We start from the raw sequence: 18,950 nt of genomic DNA, 5'->3' as shown, positions 1-18,950 counted from the left end.
CTGTTCAAAAAATCTCAAACTTGAATGTCAGTACAAACTTTTACAGCTTAAAAACAGACCCCGGCATTTTTTAATCACTAAAACTGTGTTTCTCTTACTTATCTGGCCATTTCATACACCTACTAAACAATTATTATCAGAATAACCAGTTGTAACGTGTAGGTGTTTTATTTTGAAAATTGACACCGGAAGTCTAGTTTCCTTTTCGTGGCGATTGACAGGGCGACTTCCTCCACCATCTCTCCTGTTTTGGTTTCCTGCTGTGTGTGAAGGTGATTTTATTAAAACATGGAGACATAATGTAGCAGCAGCGGCAGCGGAGGAGGATTCGGGGAGTCTCATGTCCGCCAGCATGGAGGGAGAGAGCCGGCCCGTCGTTAGGTACAAACACCGTCTGACTTTTGACTAAAACTACCGACACACCGTTTCCTGTGTTGACTTTTGGCATTTCATTTGAATCCCCGCACACATAGCCTGTCCACTTCTAGCCTGTGTGTGTGCTCCCAGCTGGTTTTATTATTAATATTTACCTGCTAACGTCCGTCTGCTTGTCCCACAGTGTTGTCCCTGACGACGCGGGCAAAGACAAGTTCAAGAAGCATGACCAGGTGGCTTTCTACAGGTGTGTGTGTTCAGCCTGCACTATCAGTTTGATCCATGTTCTGCATAAACACAAATATCTAAAATATCCCACAGACAGTGTCACCGTGCGGAGGGTTTGAACTTGCGACCCTGCCACTGCCGTTCCGTTAGCTCCAGCAGAAATTACATAAAAATTTATATTCAAATTCATTTTTTCACTAATTTATGCATTGGCTTGTGGTTATTTGGGTGTGATGTAGTTTATTTGCAGGGGTGGCGGTTTTTGGGTCACGGTTTCAGTTCCAATCCGGTTTGTTTTATACATTTGGGAGGAAAAAATTGCCATTTCCATTGTTCTCTTTATTTGAAAAAAAAAAAAAAATCTTTTCATTCATTTCAGAGTTCAATTTTGGATAACAATATGAAAAAAACATATCCTTTCAAAGGCAAAAGTCTAATTAAACTATTTAACACAAACATAGTACTTTCAGTGTACTGATTAATTCACCAGCTGTGTGTGTGGTTGCATGGCCCTCACACAGTGGGTGTGTGTGTAATACTGCACTTTTCACCTCCCAGTTCAAAGTATAATGAACAATCCCACTCCCGGAGGTCCTAGTGTACATTAAAAGGTTACGGTTCACTTTTACACCCCTATTTGTAAGGTTTGATGTGTGTGTGTATGTGTGTGTGTTTTTTTTTTTTTTTTTTTTTTTTTTTTCAAGAGCAAAGCCACTTATCACTGTAATGAGAATACTGACATGAAATATTGATGTCACTTTTGAGGCGTCAGATGCAGGGTCCTGATTTGCGATACCGAGCCCTGTTGGACACCCTGGTGCTCACGGAGAGGCGGGCGCTGTTTGAGTTGTTGGAGCCTGACACACAGGTGTGTTAAATCAAGCTCGTCTTCCTCCCTGTCGTCTCACACCTTCTCCATGATTTCAGAGTTCCTCCAGTCCAACAAATATCTTTCCGCTTTCATCTTTTGATAGAAATGTAACTTAAAACTATATATTTCTTGGCAGTGTTAATGCAAGTCCATGGGGCTTAAAAAATGTATCCAGGGGTGTCCATTGGTGCCTCTAAATCCTAAAACTAGATAAAGGGAACCAAATTAAACAAATGGCACAAAAAACATTAACTTATTCATTTAATTATCGAGGAAACTTATCCAATCTTACATATGTGAACCTCTGTGCTAATTTCTTCTCCAAACACTAATGGAGTCAGTCAATTAAGGTTGTAACTGTCTATGAGACACGTTTCATAAAGATGTTTATTTCATATGTTTCTGTCATAAATGCATCGTTATTTGAGCTCGTTAAGCCATTAAAATGATTAAAAATGTAATAGATAAGAGATTAAAAAGATGAGAAATATCTAAAATACACTAAGGTAAATTAATGGCAAGTGGAAAAATTAAGGTTATCCAAATTTAAAGAGTGGCAGGTCACATGACCACAGTTTAATTATTCATCATTCTCATTTAGCCCCACAGTAACCTTATAATGCATTTATTCATATAATATTTGTTAATGTGCCTTTACTTGGACAATGTGATATGGTTTCAGTAATTCTAATTAATTTCATCACATTTTTGTTGTGCTAACATCAGACACTAGTTTGAAAGATGCATACTTAGACCATTTGTGTTTTTCTTTATTGTAGTTTTCATGGTGTTGGCTGCAGGAAGAGAGGGAGAGAGAGAGAGAGAGAGAGAGATAAAAAATAAACATTAGTCCTGGTGTAAATCCTGCCAGCACACAGAGGCTACAAAAGGCTTTCTAAAGACCGGGCTGTTCATCTGTCCACAATAAAGACACACTGTCTACAAATGGAGGAAATTCAGGACTGAATTGTGGGCATCCTGCAAAGATCACGCCAAGAGGAGATTGTTCAATCCTGAAAGAGCTGTCATTTGTTGAATTCAGGTGCCTTTTATCTAATTTTAGGACTTGTGTGGAAATCTAATCACGTTTTAGGTCATATTTATGCAGAAGTCGACAAAATCCTCTGGGGCTCACAAACACTCAGGCGCCACTGTAGCTATCTCAGAGGATAAATTCTTCCTAAATGCAAACAAATTCTGCTTCCAGTATCTCAAAAATAAAGAAATACACTCCTACATGTGCTTTTCAGCGGTGTGGAAGAACTACACATTTATTATAAATTATATAGGCTTCTTATGATCTTCTTACGATCCCATTATATTCTAAAGTACATCTAAAGTACTGCAACTTTGTCTAACACAAAGTTATTTTCCCTAGAGGAGACTGCTGCTCTCTGTGGCGCCCTGCAGGAGCGGGACTGTGAGGATATTAATAGATGAACTCCAGCCCTTTAAGGCACGTTACCGAGTTCCAGATGTGATAACCGGAGAACCACAGTGTGAACAGTAAGAGCTGCATCACCGTCTCGTCTCCATTGTGTCAAATTACACTCATGAGTTGCTGCGGAGACTTTGTCCTTGTTACACTAAAAGCTCATTTCTGCTGTGTTTTTCAACAAAATGTTTTCTTGGCAGGGCGCAAAAGCCTCTGAAATGGCCTCAAAAATCAATGAAACTCTAATTATTGTGGGCTGTGTGTGGGAGCATATCTGGTAATGGTGGCTCTCAGTCTAGTCAGTGCAAACAGAGACATATTTCAAAAAGATTATTCAGTGATATCACACTTCGGCATACGATGCATGTGCGAAATTAGAGGGCCTGCTGCTAAATAAAGATGTCTGGATCACACACACTCATATTTTAAATTTTTATTAGGTTATATTCCTACAGCAGTCATTTCAACTTTGAGGCGGAAGTTGCACGTTGCAGGCATTTATCATTTAGACTCCCCACTGAAAAATGTATTAGAAACCAATGGATGTCAAAACTTAGGGTGGATTTACTGCATGTTCATATTTGAATGTAATAGATTTGACCCAGTGTAGCCTCTGGAATTTAACCTAGGTGACTCACTAATAGCTTAGTAAAATTCCCTGTTAAATTCATAAGTTCTATCACAAATCCCCATTTATGCATGTATGACAGTCTTTCAGGTAGAGTTTCTCACCCTGGAAGTGACTTAAATTCAGAATGACTGCTGTAGGAATAAGCTCAGTCCACCTTTAAAGATGAAAAGTAAATGGCAATGATATTATTTTTGAACAAACTCCCAGTTTGTGTGATCGCTGCAGTGGTTGGACAAGTGGTAGACCTTTTATCATTATCACCATCTGGCAGGTTGAGAGTGGAGAGACAGACTAAGGACTCTGTCACCCTCACTTGGTCCTCAGGGCGTCACCGGGTGTGCGTGTGGCATCTTCCTTTCCGACTGGAGATCCTGAGCGGAGACGAAGTGGTCGTCACTTTCAACTCCAAAGGCAAGCTGTGGTTTGAGGCGCTGCAGGATCCGTCCAGGTGAGAATCTCAGGCAATCGCCAAGACCTGAGTAAAAGACTGATGCTTTGTGAAAAAAGATGTAAATCGCTTGTTTTTGTGTCTGTTTATCCTCTCAGAGCTGCATCCAATGGCAGTAAGGTAAGAAAATAGCACTGCAGCATAACATTACTCTACCTTGACGCTTAACTCCTATAAACATCTATATCCTTTTATCCTTTCTTCTACTGACTGTTTACAGCCTCAAGACGATGACGCAGGTTTATGGAAAGAGACCTTCCAACAGTTTGTGGATATCAAAGCTAATGGTTTGTGTCTGTTGTTAAAGATTTTTAAAAGTCAAGGCCTGCTGACCCTCTAAGATCAAGTGAAATGCAGTCAATTTCCATTTGCATTTTTTATTTAGATTTTTTCCACAATTTTCACTTTTCTGTTCAGGTTTTCCAGTTGATTCTCACTCTGAAAAGCTCTGCTTCCTTGGCTTCCCCTTTTGAGATTAATGAGGTTGTTTTTGCCTCCACAGCAGCTCTGCCTCAAACGTTTCAGTAGCTAAAACTCCAATCTGCAAGCACCTCATTACACCTTGGTAGACTTAAACTGTCCGAGAGAAGGCATCCTTATAATTTTTATGGACTACTTCATTCTACACCTACACACCCATTAAAAAGACTAATATTGAGGTATGCAAATTAATTTTCCACTCTAAATATAATAATAGCCATATGTTCATAGCACTTTCTGAACAAAGTTGCAGAATAAAGTTTGCAAAGGAGCAAACCAAACAGTCAGCAGTAAGACTAATAGTAAGGTGAGTTGCACCGTTGGCTCTGTTAATGCCCGCTCAGCAGAAATGTAATAACACAAAAAATAATGTAACAGTAATATTGTCATAATAAAAAATACACATGGAAAATTGCTTGTGCCTCGGCAGGTCCCACCAGCATTGGGGCAGACCTCCGTCTCCATGGGTTCAGCCATGTTTATGGTCTGCCGGAGCACGCTGACAGCCTGCAGCTCAGGGACACCAGGTATGGGACAACATGCATCTATTATTAATGTTAATGTACAAAATCTATTTAGAGCATGCATGTTAGGGTTCTGCTGGAGATGGAATTTCCCTATCATGGAATTGCAGTTTGTTTTTTTGCAGTGCTTCAGACAGAAAGAAAGGAAATCTGGGGAATTTGGGGAATATCTGGCGAGTTTTACAAATGGGTCATTTTACAGGAATAGCCAGACTGTATTTGATGCACAAACTAGAGTGTATTTTATTAGATGTTTGATAGATTAATTGCATCATGGTGGTGCATGATGGTTAACCCTAACCCTAATCCAGGAAAGGAATAAGAATTTTTAGGTCCTGAAAGTGATCTTGCTTAATTATGCAAAGTCTTGGAAAATCGTGGAACTTTACTACAAAGACCCGATATAACAAATGTAGAGTCAAATTAAATCCACTACACCTTCAAAAACTTCAGTAGTAATCTATTTTCCATACCCGCTGTCAGCATTTAAACACACGTAGCAGAGAAGAAAGCTGATTTAAATTTGAATCCTGTCACATAACAAGATAAAGCCATATTACAGTGTTGGTACTGTATTTTTTTTTAACATGCATTTCTTGTGAAGCAACATGAAGTTTGACTCTTGTATCTGTTTCAGAGGCAGTTGTTTACCATGTTTGATTTATTTCACTTCCCAGCGAAGGAGCGCCGTATCGGCTGTACAACCTGGATGTGTTTGCCTACGCCTTGTACAGCCGCCTCGGCCTGTATGGGTCAGTGCCGCTGTTGGTGGCCCACAAGCCCGACAGGACTGTGGGTGTGTTCTGGCTGAACGCTTCAGAGACCTTTGTGAACGTTCACTACAGCAGCAGTGACCCGCAGGTAAACTTTGCTGTAGAGTCGCTGTCATGCCTCCTGGCACCTTTCAGGACACCGAAACACACAGTGCAAGGAGTAGGGCTGGGTACTGAACTTCGATACTTTTATGACACTGACTGAATTGCTTCAGTGCTATTGAGAATCAAAAAATGTCATGGCGATTTCAATACCTAGGAAGTAAATTTAATCAGCATCAGTGAGCCAGTAAGCATGCAGAATGCTGCTGATTGGTTGTCTAATGTTACATTTTGTAGAGGCATGCAGGAAAAACCTCACGTTACACCCTAACAAATTGATTTTATAACAACATTTTATAAATTGGTGTCAAAAAGTATCATTCAGGACCCGATATCAAAGTCCAGGTATTGGTATTGTTTTGGAGAATTTCTCTGACATCCCAGCCCGAGTTCTCCAGATTAAGGCCACATGTACGATTGTGTCCACAGTACACTGGCTATATCTTAAAACAGAATGTAAAGCATGTATATACACTACTCACAAAAAGTTAGGGATATTTGGCTTTTGGGTGAAATTTATGGAAAATATAAAAAGTTCACGCTACAGTGATATTATATCATGAAAGTAGGGCATTTAAGTAGAAGCATACACTGGTGATTTTCTCATCTCAAACAATTTCTTGAAACAAAAGCCAACAACAGTGGTGGATATACCACAACAAAAAATGTCAGTGTCAATAACTTGTCATGTGCCCTTGAGCATCAATTACAGCTTGACAACGACGTCTCATGCTGTTCACAAGTCGACTTATTGTCTGCTGAGGCACGGCATCCCACTCTTCTTGAAGGGCGGCCCTCAGGACATTGAGGTTCTGGGGTACAGAGCTCCGAGCCTCTACACGGCGACTCAGCTGATCCCATAGGTTTTCTATGGGATTCAGGTCTGGAGAAAGTGCAGGCCACTCCATTTGAGGGACCCCAGTCTCCAGCAGCCATTCCCTAATGATACGACCTCGATGAGCTGGAGCATCAAACACATGATGTGAATTTTGCCGTTAAACTCCTTGTTAGAGAACAGCAACTTGTGCAAAAAGTACTGAGACATTGAACAGTTGGACATGTGCATTCAAAAGTTTACAGAAGGTCACATTAAGTTCACCTGTAAAGGTTATAATGCATTTTAGGTTCATCCTGAAATTTCACCCGAAAGCCGAATATCCCTAACTTTTTGTGAGTAGTGTATGTGTGTGCGCGTGTGTGTGTGTGTGTGTGTGTGTGTGTGTGTGTGTGTGTGTGTGTGTGTGTTTTGCTTTCTGTTCTCACTCAGACATTTTTTAAAAGTTCCCCGTCCTCACTGATATACTCAACAATACTAAAACAGCAACATGTACTTTACCGTTTGACCTACACGCCATTTATAGCATCTACATAAGTGTTGTCATAGCAACAAAGAGTACAAATGATGTTTGGTATGCAAGAGTGCTGTCCACTTTTAGCTTATGCAAAGCTTAAAGTTTATCATCGAATGTTGAACAATTTGGACAAAAGAGGGAACAGACAGCAAGGCGGATGCATAATCTGCAAAGCCAGGTCAATCAGTAGAGATTTATAGGAATGAAAGAGAATGAGTAATTTGAAGTAGATTAAAGACCCCATTCCCGTTGAAACTGGTCATTCGGGCAGGCAGGGCTGGATCAAGTGCACACCAACAGGATCTCAGTTTGGGAGAGAAACACAATTTTATTTGACAGGATAAGTGGATGAGAGGATATGAAGATTTGTGAGGGTTATTGCAATGTGATGTCACCATTTAAGATACTCTGTTTTACAGGAAGTAGAGGTAATGTGAGATCATTTCATGGGGACTCAAAATTTATTGTAAACAGGATTAAATAGTCTTTGGTGCTTAGATCATGGAAGGAAGTAGATTGACATGGGAGGCGATCCAATGAATTAAGTGCTTAGATATGTGAAGGAGCTTCCTCTTGGAGCCTAGACATTGGTGGAGGTGATGAGGAGTAGAGAGTTCAGTGACAGGATGCCTTCATGAGAGGAAACTCCTGATTGGAGGGTTTGCTTGGAGAAGAGCCAGGCATCATTTATCATCTGGGTGCTATTTATTTATTTATCATCTGTTTATACTGTAAATTTGCACATTGCCCTCATCTATGCACATTGTAGACATCGATGCACACTGGTTTTATTGGTTTTTTGCACATTGTTTTTTTTGCACATTGGTACTTAGATCTTTAGATCTCGAGGGTCATCTTTTATTCTTTATTTTTGATTTACTTATTCTTTATTTTTGATTTACTTAATCTTGTACTCTGTGGATACTGCTGAAAACTGTGAATTTCCTTCGGGATGAATAAAGTGTCTATCTATCTATCTATTTATCTATCACCAGATGAGGTGGTGACGGGGTGGAGGTGGGTCATGAAATAGTCCAAGTGCTGCTCTCACTTCGTTTCCAGGATGAGACATTCTATAAAACACACAAGAAGGACATGTCTTAACACCGTCCTGTCTCTCTCTTCCCACCCTGCCAGGCTGACCAAACCCCCCCAGTGAAGAGGAGGCGGGTCCAGCTTCACACAGACGTCCACTGGCTGTCAGAGAGTGGTGTGATCGACTGTATGATTCTGCTTGGACCTGACCCACAGCAGCTCTTCACCCAGTATGCTCAGCTAACAGGTCTGTGCTCACTCTCTTTTATGTGGGCATATAAAACAAACAGAAAAACAATAATGGTAAAGTTATTTAGTGAAGTGCTGTGGCGGTCCCTAAAAAGTCTTAAATCAAAATTCAAGGCCATAAATAATGTGTTTCTCTCTGTCTAGTGACAGGTTTCTTTGCATTGCTCTGTTTGTTTTGGCTTTGACACTGGAACTAAATTTGATTCCATGCAGTATTACAAAGCTTGTAAAAAGTGTCACATTTGTCTTCCTGAATACCTGCAAGAAACCTCCTTTAAATATTCATGAAAAATAAATAATAAATAGTAATAAATATAAATAGTAAAAATAAATAATAATAAATAATAAACAAAAAAATTAATACTATAAAACAAAAGAATTAACCCCGGAAGGAAATTAATATGAAAAAGTCTGAATGAGAAAGGATTCATGTCATTTTAATCTAGTTTTTTTTTTTTTGTTTTTCTTCATCTCACATGTTTGGGCCTACATGTTTGTTATCCTCCTTGTGATGGTGACAAAATGCCTGTGGATTATCTGCTACCCAGTGCCTCTCTTCTCTCTCCACCAGGATATCAGGCGCTGCCGCCTCTCTTCTCCCTCGGGTACCACCAGTGCCGCTGGAACTACAACGACGAGGCTGATGTGAGGGCTGTGGACGCCGGCTTCGACCGTCACAACATCCCCTACGACGTCATCTGGCTGGACATCGAACACACAGATGGGAAGCGTTACTTCACCTGGGACCCTGCGCTCTTTCCAGACCCTGTTGGCCTGCAGCGCCACCTAGAGCAAAAGAAAAGAAAGGTCAGTTGTGGGGGGCAACAAGTTCGAGTTCATCTGTTGCCCTAATCACGTAATCACTTTTATATTCCCACAGTATGTAGAAAACCAACACCCAGACTTCAATATTCACATTAATGACACTTCTGAAGCAGAATGTCAGGCAAGAAAAATAACTAAAGAAAAACAAAAACCAAACAGGGAAAAAAAAACGAAGAGATTTTGCAAAGGATCACAGAGAAGGAACGCTTTGCAGGCCGGCTCGGTGTGAAAGGAGCATTTAATTAGTGCAAATCACAGCGGGCCTGTGAAATCAAACCAAAACAAATCAAATCAATCATGCAACATCAACACCAGCAAACAAAGCAACATAATAAGACATGTTGTAACGCAACAAAACATAATCCGTTTGCTGAGGACTTTTATCCAAAATACAGCGCCAGCAAGAGCAAAATAAGAGGAAGATCAAGTGTGCAACATTACATACAATAAAATGTCATAATCCAACATAATGCAAAATATACCATAGCATAAATCATTTGCTAAATGTGAAACCATGAGACATTTTCAGCTCGGGATGCCCCAGTGGATTATTACTAATTTTATTTGAAGGTGTTTTTATGTGAGGTTTTTTATTACAGTTGGTGCAGAAAGAAAATACTTTTTTATACATACAGCTGGATGTGCATCATAATATTATGGTTCATTACTAATCAAGGTTACTCAGTGCCCATATGTTTGCATGTTTCAGCTGGTGGTTATCAGCGATCCCCACATCAAGGTTGATCCTGATTGGTCGCTCTACTGTGAGGCGAGGGATGGAGGGCATTTTGTCAAGGACAGAGACGGACAGATCTATCAGGGCTCATGTTGGCCTGGTAGGTGAAATAAAAAGTTAAATTCCATCTGCGGGACATCTGCTCTGACAAAGTGTCTGCCGGCATTAACATAAAACTCCCTGTTGAGTACAATTAAAGCTATTAGCGCTCTACTTGCAAATGATTAATAACTGTGCGGTCATTTGTCAGTATCAGTTAACTTTTTTTTTTTCAATTTTGCCATTTTAGAATGGATTCTTCCAGATAGACGCTGATGATTTCTAATGTTCCTCTTGTTGTCCAGCTCCAGAGCTCATACAGTATAAACTTTCCTCACAGGCGAGTCCTGTTACCTTGATTACAGCAGCCCAGCCACTCGAGCGTGGTACTCCAGGCACTTCGCACTGAATAAGTACAAGGTATGTGTAAAAAATAAACCAGGCATCAATTTGTGCGGCTGCGTTTCCTGACAGGAATCAATAAACTTTCATTTTATTCAAACAAACAAAGAGCTGGACTCATTTCGGATGAAGGCCACAGGACGACCGGAACACACTGGAGTTGTTTGCACTGTTTACGTTCTTGTTAAGTTGCTGTGAATGAAAGACTTGTAAATTTATTGCCCTGATTGTGCCTTGGAACATTTTTAAGCAACGTCCATCAATGCTTTCATAAACCCAAACCCAACAAAACAACATCCTCCTTTTTAAGTTAAATTGGCACTAATATTCTACCACTTAAATGTTTGAAGGGCTTCAATCCAAAATGCTGTATTTCCAATTTGAGGAAAAAAAAAAAACTTTCATAAGTCAGTCTTAAGGTTCTGAATAGTAGAGCAGTCTTTCTTAGTGGGTTTTACCTTCATTCCAGCAGTCATTTTGTCAGAGTGGGCAATCATCCTTTCAAAATACTAGATATCTATATTTTTGGAACAAATTCCTACTTTCAGTTTACTAATTTGCTGTTGCTCAGCACGATTCACCACCCACTACCCCCAAAACAAATTTTACTGGGTATTTTTAGTCAGAAACTCTCAGCAGAGTGGAGCCGTCATGGTTGAAGTGTTTATTTATTTGTGCTTCAGGGCTCAACTCCGTCCTTATTTGTGTGGAATGATATGAACGAGCCGTCTGTGTTTGGCGGGCCAGAGCAGACCATGCCAAAGGACGCAGTGCATTATGGGGGCTGGGAGCACCGCGAATTGCACAACCTGTATGGCTTTTACCAGGTGAGAGGATTCAGTGGACAGCTAAGACAGTTTCTCTCAGACTCAATCGATATAGATTTTATAAGGCTCTTGTCTCTGGATTGAAGAAGTCAATATTATCAGTTTATCATTTTGACTATTTTCATGCTGAAAAATCCCATATGCAGAATTAATGTGAGGATAATTCAATTTAATTCCAGATTGTATGGATTTACAAAGTTGTTGAGTGAAATAATTTGTAATTTTCTACAGTTTTGTTCAGATCGATATTCAGACACATATTGCTGGTGTATAGGTATTCAAAATTCAATGAGGATGGCATCGTAGTGATCCAGAATATGACAAAATTACAGACTATTAGTAGATTTTTGGCTGATATGCAAAAAAAAAAAAAAAGAAGCCAGTACATTTTACAGCAAAAAAAATACTTTGAGGTCACTTAAAACAATGGAGTCTGCTGGACAAACTATTTTATAACACTGTCTACAATCCTTTGTACAGCAGTGAGTCGGCAGATGGGCGAATCACAGCTGAGCAGATGGTGCTGCAGATTGTGTTAACAAGTTAGGAAGTTTATTTTTCAACTGTAAAGTTTGTACTCTCAAATATTGACATTAGTACCGGTCCCAGAAATTTAGTGTCGGTCCGGCTCTAGTTGTCATTAAGTGTGGCTACACAAACCTCTGAGTTCGAGTTGCTTCTGTTGACTGCAGCACATGGCCACAGTGGAGGGACTGATAACCCGCTCAGGCGGCTCAGAGAGACCTTTTGTCCTGTCGCGCTCCTTCTTCGCCGGGTCACAGAGATTTGGTAAATTCATTTTTTTAAAGAAATGTACCTGTCAAACCTCCCATAACTTCCACTGTAACATATTTTGTAGATTTCTACTTGACTACGCCTTTTGTTGCAGGAGCGGTATGGACGGGTGACAACGTCGCCACCTGGGAGTACTTGAAGATCTCCATCCCGATGGTTTTGTCTCTGAGCGTGGCTGGCATAGCGTTTTGTGGAGGTAAGGACAATGCACAGGTTTCAGAGGTAGAATACACAGGAAGTGAGTAAAGAAATGAACCCTAATGCAAAATTTCTGAATAAAAAAAAAATCAAACTTTACATTTTTATCACCTGATTCACTTTATTCACTCACTTTATTTGGCTAATTTGCTGAGACATATTAATGATGAAATCCTCCCACACTCAATAAGTTAAGTATATGTTTTCATTTGAGAACAGAATTGGTTTGAGACAGAGTAATTTATGGCTTTCCAATGTTTTTTCTCTTAACGCTACAGTTAATAAGCATTGTGCATTTCTTAACAGTTGGATCCATTCTTCAAATCACGCCTCCCCCTCTCTGTCCGCCCTCTCTCCGTTTCAGCGGATGTCGGCGGGTTTGTTCAGGATCCAGAGCCGGAGTTGTTGGTGCGCTGGTACCAGGCCGGCTCCCTGCAGCCGTTTTTCCGAGGCCACTCCGCCATCGAGACGAAGCGCCGGGAGCCCTGGTTGTTCGGGGACGAGGTCACCGCTGCGATCCGCGCTGTAATCCAACAGAGGTACGGCTTCAGATTTATAATGAGGCTTAACCATGAGGCAGGCATCGAGGGAGCTGTTGTCCGACATGGCTGCACAAATTATCAGGGCATAAAAAAGTGATTTATTTTGTTCCACCAGCCAGTGTTTTGGTGGTTTCCAAAGTAAAATAACCACTGTTGCATATTTACAAGCCAGACTGGTTTAGAAAGAACTTCAGTATGATGGCCACCAGCCAAAGACAGCTCAGACTTATTTATTAAGATTTAGCTGGTAGCTGGGCTTAATTTTCCATCCTGCAAAATAAATAAGCAAAAATAAAAATAATCCCCATGCACAATTGAAAACAGCAGTTGTTTTTCTTCCCTTTTATTGGATTTGCTGGATCTAATCAAACCACCAAGGCCCGATGAAGACTCATTTAGCTCATAACTGCAGCTCATGTTAGGGAGTGAGCACGCACAATAAAGTAGAAGACAAATATGAACTTATTCCTGATCTGAATTTGGATTTGATAAGATTATCAAATTTAATGTTCCTTGTTGCAAAAATTGTTTACCAGAGTATCTAATTATGGAGCTGTGAATACAAATCAGGCCATTTTGTCTCCAACTCCACGCAGGGATCCAAAGTGACCGGTCTTGTCTCCCCTGTATGCAGGTACTGCTTGCTGCCTTACTGGTACACTCTGTTTCACCAGGCTCACACCTCTGGTCTGCCTCCTCTCAGGTAAGTGCCCTCTGCTGTTGTAGGGGCGGTACTGCAGCTACGGAAACTCAACTCAACTCAACTCAACTAACATGAGATCTTGATGGGAATTTGCTTGTAAATCGACCTGACTTGTTAGATTAGATAGATAGATAAATAGAAAATTATGGCAACCAATAAGAGGTTGAGACAGAGATGCACTTCCTCCTTAACTGTGAAAAATTCAATGAAATAAGGAACATTTACTTTAACAAGTTCAACTTTCAGATGAACGCTCAAAATTACTAATACTAATAGGAGAAGGAGACAGGGTATATCTTGCTGCTCAGTATATATCAACATGCCACAACCTGTGGGACAGTGAATGACCTACACACACTCACTCATAGGATATACTGTGTATGCATTTAATTAACAAATATTAATCTTTAAATTGTTGTTTAATGTTTTATTGTCATTGTGTCCAAATATTTGAGCAAATTGTACTTTGATGCTTTGGCAAAATTGTTCTTGTAACTTTCATTCCAATAAAGCTTTTGAATTGAAATTGAATAGATAGATAAATAGATGGATAGATATTTTGCAAGTTTGTATCTTTGTTAAGAAAAGGCTATTCAAATACAATTATTGTTTACTCTTTTAGACCCCTGTGGGTGGAGTTCCCCAGAGAACAGAGCACCTTTACTGTGGACAACCAGTATATGATTGGTAATAAATACACTTTAGTTTCTACATAATTATGCAATTGTCAGTGTCATTATTGCTCTTAACTGTCCTTTATCTAACGCAGGAGGGGCGTTGCTGGCCTGTCCTGTAACTGAGCCGGGAGCTCAGGAAGTCACAGTTGTACTTCCTGGAACAAGTGAGGTAAATCCTCTACACAGAATCCCTTAGCGACTGCTTGACTAATTTTGATGTGCCCACATATGTCATATAGTGTTATATTAAGGCTTGTTGTGTTTGTTTTAGATTTGGTATGACGTCCACTCTGCAGAGACGTACAAAGGAGGCAAGACTCTGACTCTTCCAGTCACCTTGGACACAGTTAGTGTTGACCCTCATTTACAAAGTAGAGGTGGAGTTGGTTAATCGGTATCAAGATTGGTAAATTATTGCAAATTTTTATGCAAAGAGAATTTTTGTAGTGAAGATACTTAAACTATTTTCAAAATCAAAACCACAGGGGGAAGCACACAGACAAGCCAGGCTGTGCTGAATTATGTTGTTTTTCCAACTTTTTTGTGCAAAGTTTCTGTTATTTTTTTTGTTTGTGGTGGTTCAAGTGGAAATTGTATCACATAAAACTACCATCGCAGAGTGAATTTCAGTCAGTCCTCCTGGTGTTTGCTCTGCTCAGGTTCCTGTCTTCCAGCGGGGGGGCTCGGTGGTCCCCAGGGCAACAGGAAGTGCCTCCTGCACAGCCGAACTCCAGCAGCTCCCTCTCTCAATCACTGTGGCACTAAACTCTGATGTAAGCTCTGGAGGCCTGCGAGGCAGGCTTATGTTGGCATACCAGGCCTTAGAAAAACATTTAAAAACACCAGGTCTGTTAAGGTCTGTTATTGCTCATACAATGATAAACTTCCTAGAAATCTGTGTGTGATGCAGTTTCTCCTCTCTGATGTCAGTATTTTAAACAGCATGGAGTTTTTGACATGACAAATGATGACAAGGTAGTTTGTATTGCTCACTAAACACACACAGTGCTATAAACCATTAGCATGCACTGTAGTAAAGTAACAAAACTTAGTGATGCAGTAAAATTGCTTTAAAAAAAAAAATGTTATCACCCAGTAAATTGGGGAAAAATGTCAGATACTCTTTTTGGAACTTCCATCTTGAGACTTGTGGTATTTGTGTCTTAATTAGCACCAGCATGCACTGTAACACTAACAAATGCTAGTTAAACCCGCTAATGTCTTCCACATGATGCAGTGTCAGTGAGTTCAACATTTATTTAAAACAAGGTGGTGGTTTTTCAGAGGATGCCAATTTGCCACTAAATCAAATAAAGCATGCAAACCTGTTAATACACTAATAAATATGGGTCATGTGAGTTCTATATTTAGTAGAATAACTTTTCGGATGATCCCAAGTTGCTTTGTACTATCTCAAAAAAGTAAGAATGCTTTGTACTACATCACAGACCTTCTTTCGTCAGACCTGTGGCAGTTGTGTCTTTTAATTAGCAAAATCCTGATTGCCTCCCTTTGCCCCTGCAGGGCGGTGCTGCTGGTGAGCTGTACCTGGACGACGGCCACTCCTTCAGCTACCGAGACAGAAAGGCCTTCTGTCTGCGCAGGTTCAGCATGCTGTCAGGCCGTCTGCTCAGCCGGTGAGTCACAGTCACACCTCCCGGAGAAGGACACCGTTTTAGACTCTACGTGTGAAAGTAGTTTAACAGGTTGAGGATGGTGAGAGATCTGAAGGTAAATGATCACTTCTGGCCGAGATTCTTCCATGGATCCGTCTGTTTACCTAAAAAGGGAAAAGAAACACTCCGCGTCTCCGTCATGAACGCATCACAGACACTTCTGATGTGAGAGTGGAGACGTTTTGGCTTTTGAAGAGCAGTTGAATGTGCGTGTTAAAAGTCAAAAAATGAGAAGGAGCACACACGTCATTACCTCAGTGGCCCAGGTTTGATCCCACGATGAGCCTTTTGCCATATGTCATCCCCACTCTCCTGCCTTTCCTGTCTCCCTGTTGTCACTATCGAATGAAGCTAAAATGCCAAAAAATAATCTTAAAAAAATGAAAAGAATTTTTTTTTTCAGGTATGCCAGTGTCAGCCATGCAAATCAATACATAATATTCATATTTGAAACAGGTATATCTCACATTATTTCACACTTCCCTCTGATTCATGGCTCATTTTAAATTTTTTTGCTTTTCTCAGTAACGCCAGCGAGGAGGGGGACTTTGAATGTGACGGCGTCATACAGTCAGTCACCATCCTGGGTGTGAAGAGCAAACCGTCCACTGTGACTGTGCGTGTTTCAGGTGAGGAGCTCAGTATGTATGTCAGGCATGTAAGAACCGATATTCAAAAAGATAAAAACCTGTCATGCACCAACCCACATTCACAAGCTCAACAGCCCATGTAACCCACATCTGTCATAATAAGAGTATTACAGAAGATATCACACCAGTCAACACAAAACACTGTGAAGCTACAGCTGGAAAGGATATTTAAAGGAAAATTCCACCCTAAAACACTTAACAAAAACAGGTATTAGCAATCAAGATTGTATTTTTGGGCCTATTTCATTGTTTTGTGTTGTGTTGTTCTTATTCCCGAGGATGACCTGCCAAATGTAAATGACACAACATCATGGCAAGATATTTCCACTGCAACTACAATGCAGAGTGATGTCAGAAAATATTTTTCACTCCCTAAGTATCGACAAGCAAAGGCTTTTTTTTTTTCAGGAGTTGCTATTTTACACAAACATTCAGCAGTCGCTAAGGGACGCAGAAGAGGCAGAGAGACCTGTTTCCCCTCAGACAGTAGCCTCAATAGACCAGAATGCAATGCAGCCACAAGCCGTTTCAGTCGCAGTGGGGGACACTGCTGCATTCTGGGAAACGTAGGAAATTACCAGCTGAAGTAGAAACGGGCAAAACAGTTCACATAAAAGCGGAAACACCACAAAAATAAATGACCAATGTCTCAGTAAGAACCTCACATATTATTGATGGTGACAGTGTGAGAGTATCTGAGGGTGGAATGGATTTTTGCTTCAATAAAAACATAATCTCCAAAGTTTTTATGTGTTTCTTTCTGTTACCAGGTACTAAGGACGCCTCTCCTGCCTTTCAGTACACGGAGGCTCATCACATGTTGACAGTGATAAACCTGAACCTCAGAGTGACGATGGACTGGGAGATTGAGATATGTTAGGAGTAATTATGTCACTCACTGGATTGATTTTAATTGACAGCTACAATAGGCAGGCGTGTGTGTGTGTGTGTGTGTGTGTGTGTGTGTGTGTGTGTGTGTGTGTGTGTGTGTGTGTGTGTGAACTTTGGCTTGGCTGACGTAGGAGCAGATACAGCACACACAGCTACACATGGAATGAAGAAACAAATGCTATACAATGCAAAAGGGCAATGCTTGAGCAGACTACATGTACCACTCCACATACATGTATTATTTTATGCTTGATATTTTACTTCTAATGCACTTCAGAGTCGCTGTTTGAGCCTTTGAAGGAGAAACCAAAGATTAACGTCCCTCCATTAACCATTGCTTTATTAATGACTGGATGGTTTTATTAAGGTGCATTGAAATCTGTGTTAACTGACTGCTATTGAAATTGATTACTGGAAGTACTGACAGAGCAAAAGAAGCAGATTTTATTTGTGGAAGATTTAACTGTTTTTGTTGTAGTGAAAGTGCAAAATGATCAAGAAAAAATTTTTACTCACGGGTATTACAGCCAAATATCAGCATTGAGTGTTTGTGCAGCTAATATCAAGTCTCTGTGTAATGAAGGTGTGGGTGTTTGTAATGTTTGTGTTGGATGAATAAAGGGGGCAGTGATGTGCAGCTTTCAAGGCAGCTCACTGTGCCACATGCTTTCTGCACGTTATCTGGTATTCTCTCAAGGTGTTGGCGTGTTCACAAAATGCGTTGCTGTGACCTGGCCTCTGTCGAGACCGGAGGTTTAACTTAGCATTTTTAGATTCAGACATTCAGCTGATGCTCTTATCCAAGCTGACAAACGGTGAGTAGAATAAGAAATTGTCGAAAAACTCCCACAATATTACACTTAACGAGCCATGAGCTGCTCAGAGCCACAATACCCTGACAGTAGATGTAACAAATATCTCTTTCCTTAGAGTAACAGTGTGTGGCAAAGAAGCGCTGAGGAGAAAACCACATGTTGTCCTCCGAGATGGGAGCATCATGATCGAGAAAGTAGAGGTAAAGATATTGTAGAAGTAAGGCAGGGCGGTGTTTTTTTTATTTTTTTTTTATTTGTTGTTGTTGTTTGCATTGTGTGCTTTGACACAACACAGTTTCATGGCCACCTGCTGCCAAGAGAAGACAGTGCTGTGCTTACAGCTTTTGTTTCCTATCAACCAATGTGAGTTTTTAAAGTCCAATGTTGATATTTTTGCACTAAAGCTACTTATTGATCCTGGCTCTTGGTGCTGTTGGGCTGTTGGTAGCTGATATTTTGTGCAGACCTTCAGCATGTTTTTTTTTATTTATTTATTTTTTTAACATCTATTCTTTTTGGTGCCAAAGAATGATGGGTATTCAGTGTTACCCACAGTATAATATTCCAGTCAGGCAGGGAATGCCTTTGAAACAGCATCTAGAACGACATGGGGCACTAAAACACTCCATTGAAACCCAGACTGATGAAATTCTCTGTTTTTTCAAGGCATT

General features: G+C 40.4%; 1 protein-coding gene across 1 annotated transcript; it reads left to right on the top strand.

The window, feature by feature from the left end:
• Positions 1-218: 218 nt before the first annotated feature.
• Positions 219-18,137, top strand: ganc (glucosidase, alpha; neutral C). Its single transcript, XM_030044342.1, has 25 exons — positions 219-381; positions 560-622; positions 1,369-1,471; positions 2,853-2,980; positions 3,812-3,988; positions 4,087-4,108; positions 4,209-4,275; positions 4,899-4,995; positions 5,670-5,853; positions 8,357-8,501; positions 9,075-9,310; positions 10,038-10,164; positions 10,444-10,523; positions 11,189-11,332; positions 12,025-12,121; positions 12,222-12,323; positions 12,690-12,864; positions 13,502-13,570; positions 14,193-14,257; positions 14,340-14,416; positions 14,519-14,593; positions 14,907-15,020; positions 15,772-15,884; positions 16,449-16,552; positions 17,344-18,137. The coding sequence occupies exons 1-25, from the start codon at positions 341-343 to the stop codon at positions 17,451-17,453; spliced, it is 2,715 nt and encodes a 904-aa protein (XP_029900202.1). The 5' UTR covers positions 219-340; the 3' UTR covers positions 17,454-18,137.
• The last annotated feature ends 813 nt before the right edge of the window (positions 18,138-18,950 follow it).

The sequence above is a fragment of the Myripristis murdjan genome, chromosome 22, assembly GCF_902150065.1.
Source record: "Myripristis murdjan chromosome 22, fMyrMur1.1, whole genome shotgun sequence".
NCBI lineage: Eukaryota > Metazoa > Chordata > Actinopteri > Holocentriformes > Holocentridae > Myripristis > Myripristis murdjan.
Note: the sequence above shows the minus strand (reverse complement) of the source record. Positions and strands in the feature narration are given on the sequence as shown.

Coding starts and splice junctions, on each gene's coding strand:
- ganc (XM_030044342.1), top strand. CDS start 341: ATGTCCGCCAGCATGGAGGGAGAGAGCCGGCCCGTCGTTAG. Junction 1,472..2,852: donor TGTTGGAGCCTGACACACAG/GTGTGTTAAATC, acceptor TATTTTCCCTAG/AGGAGACTGCTGCTCTCTGT. Junction 16,553..17,343: donor TGTGACTGTGCGTGTTTCAG/GTGAGGAGCTCA, acceptor TTCTGTTACCAG/GTACTAAGGACGCCTCTCCT.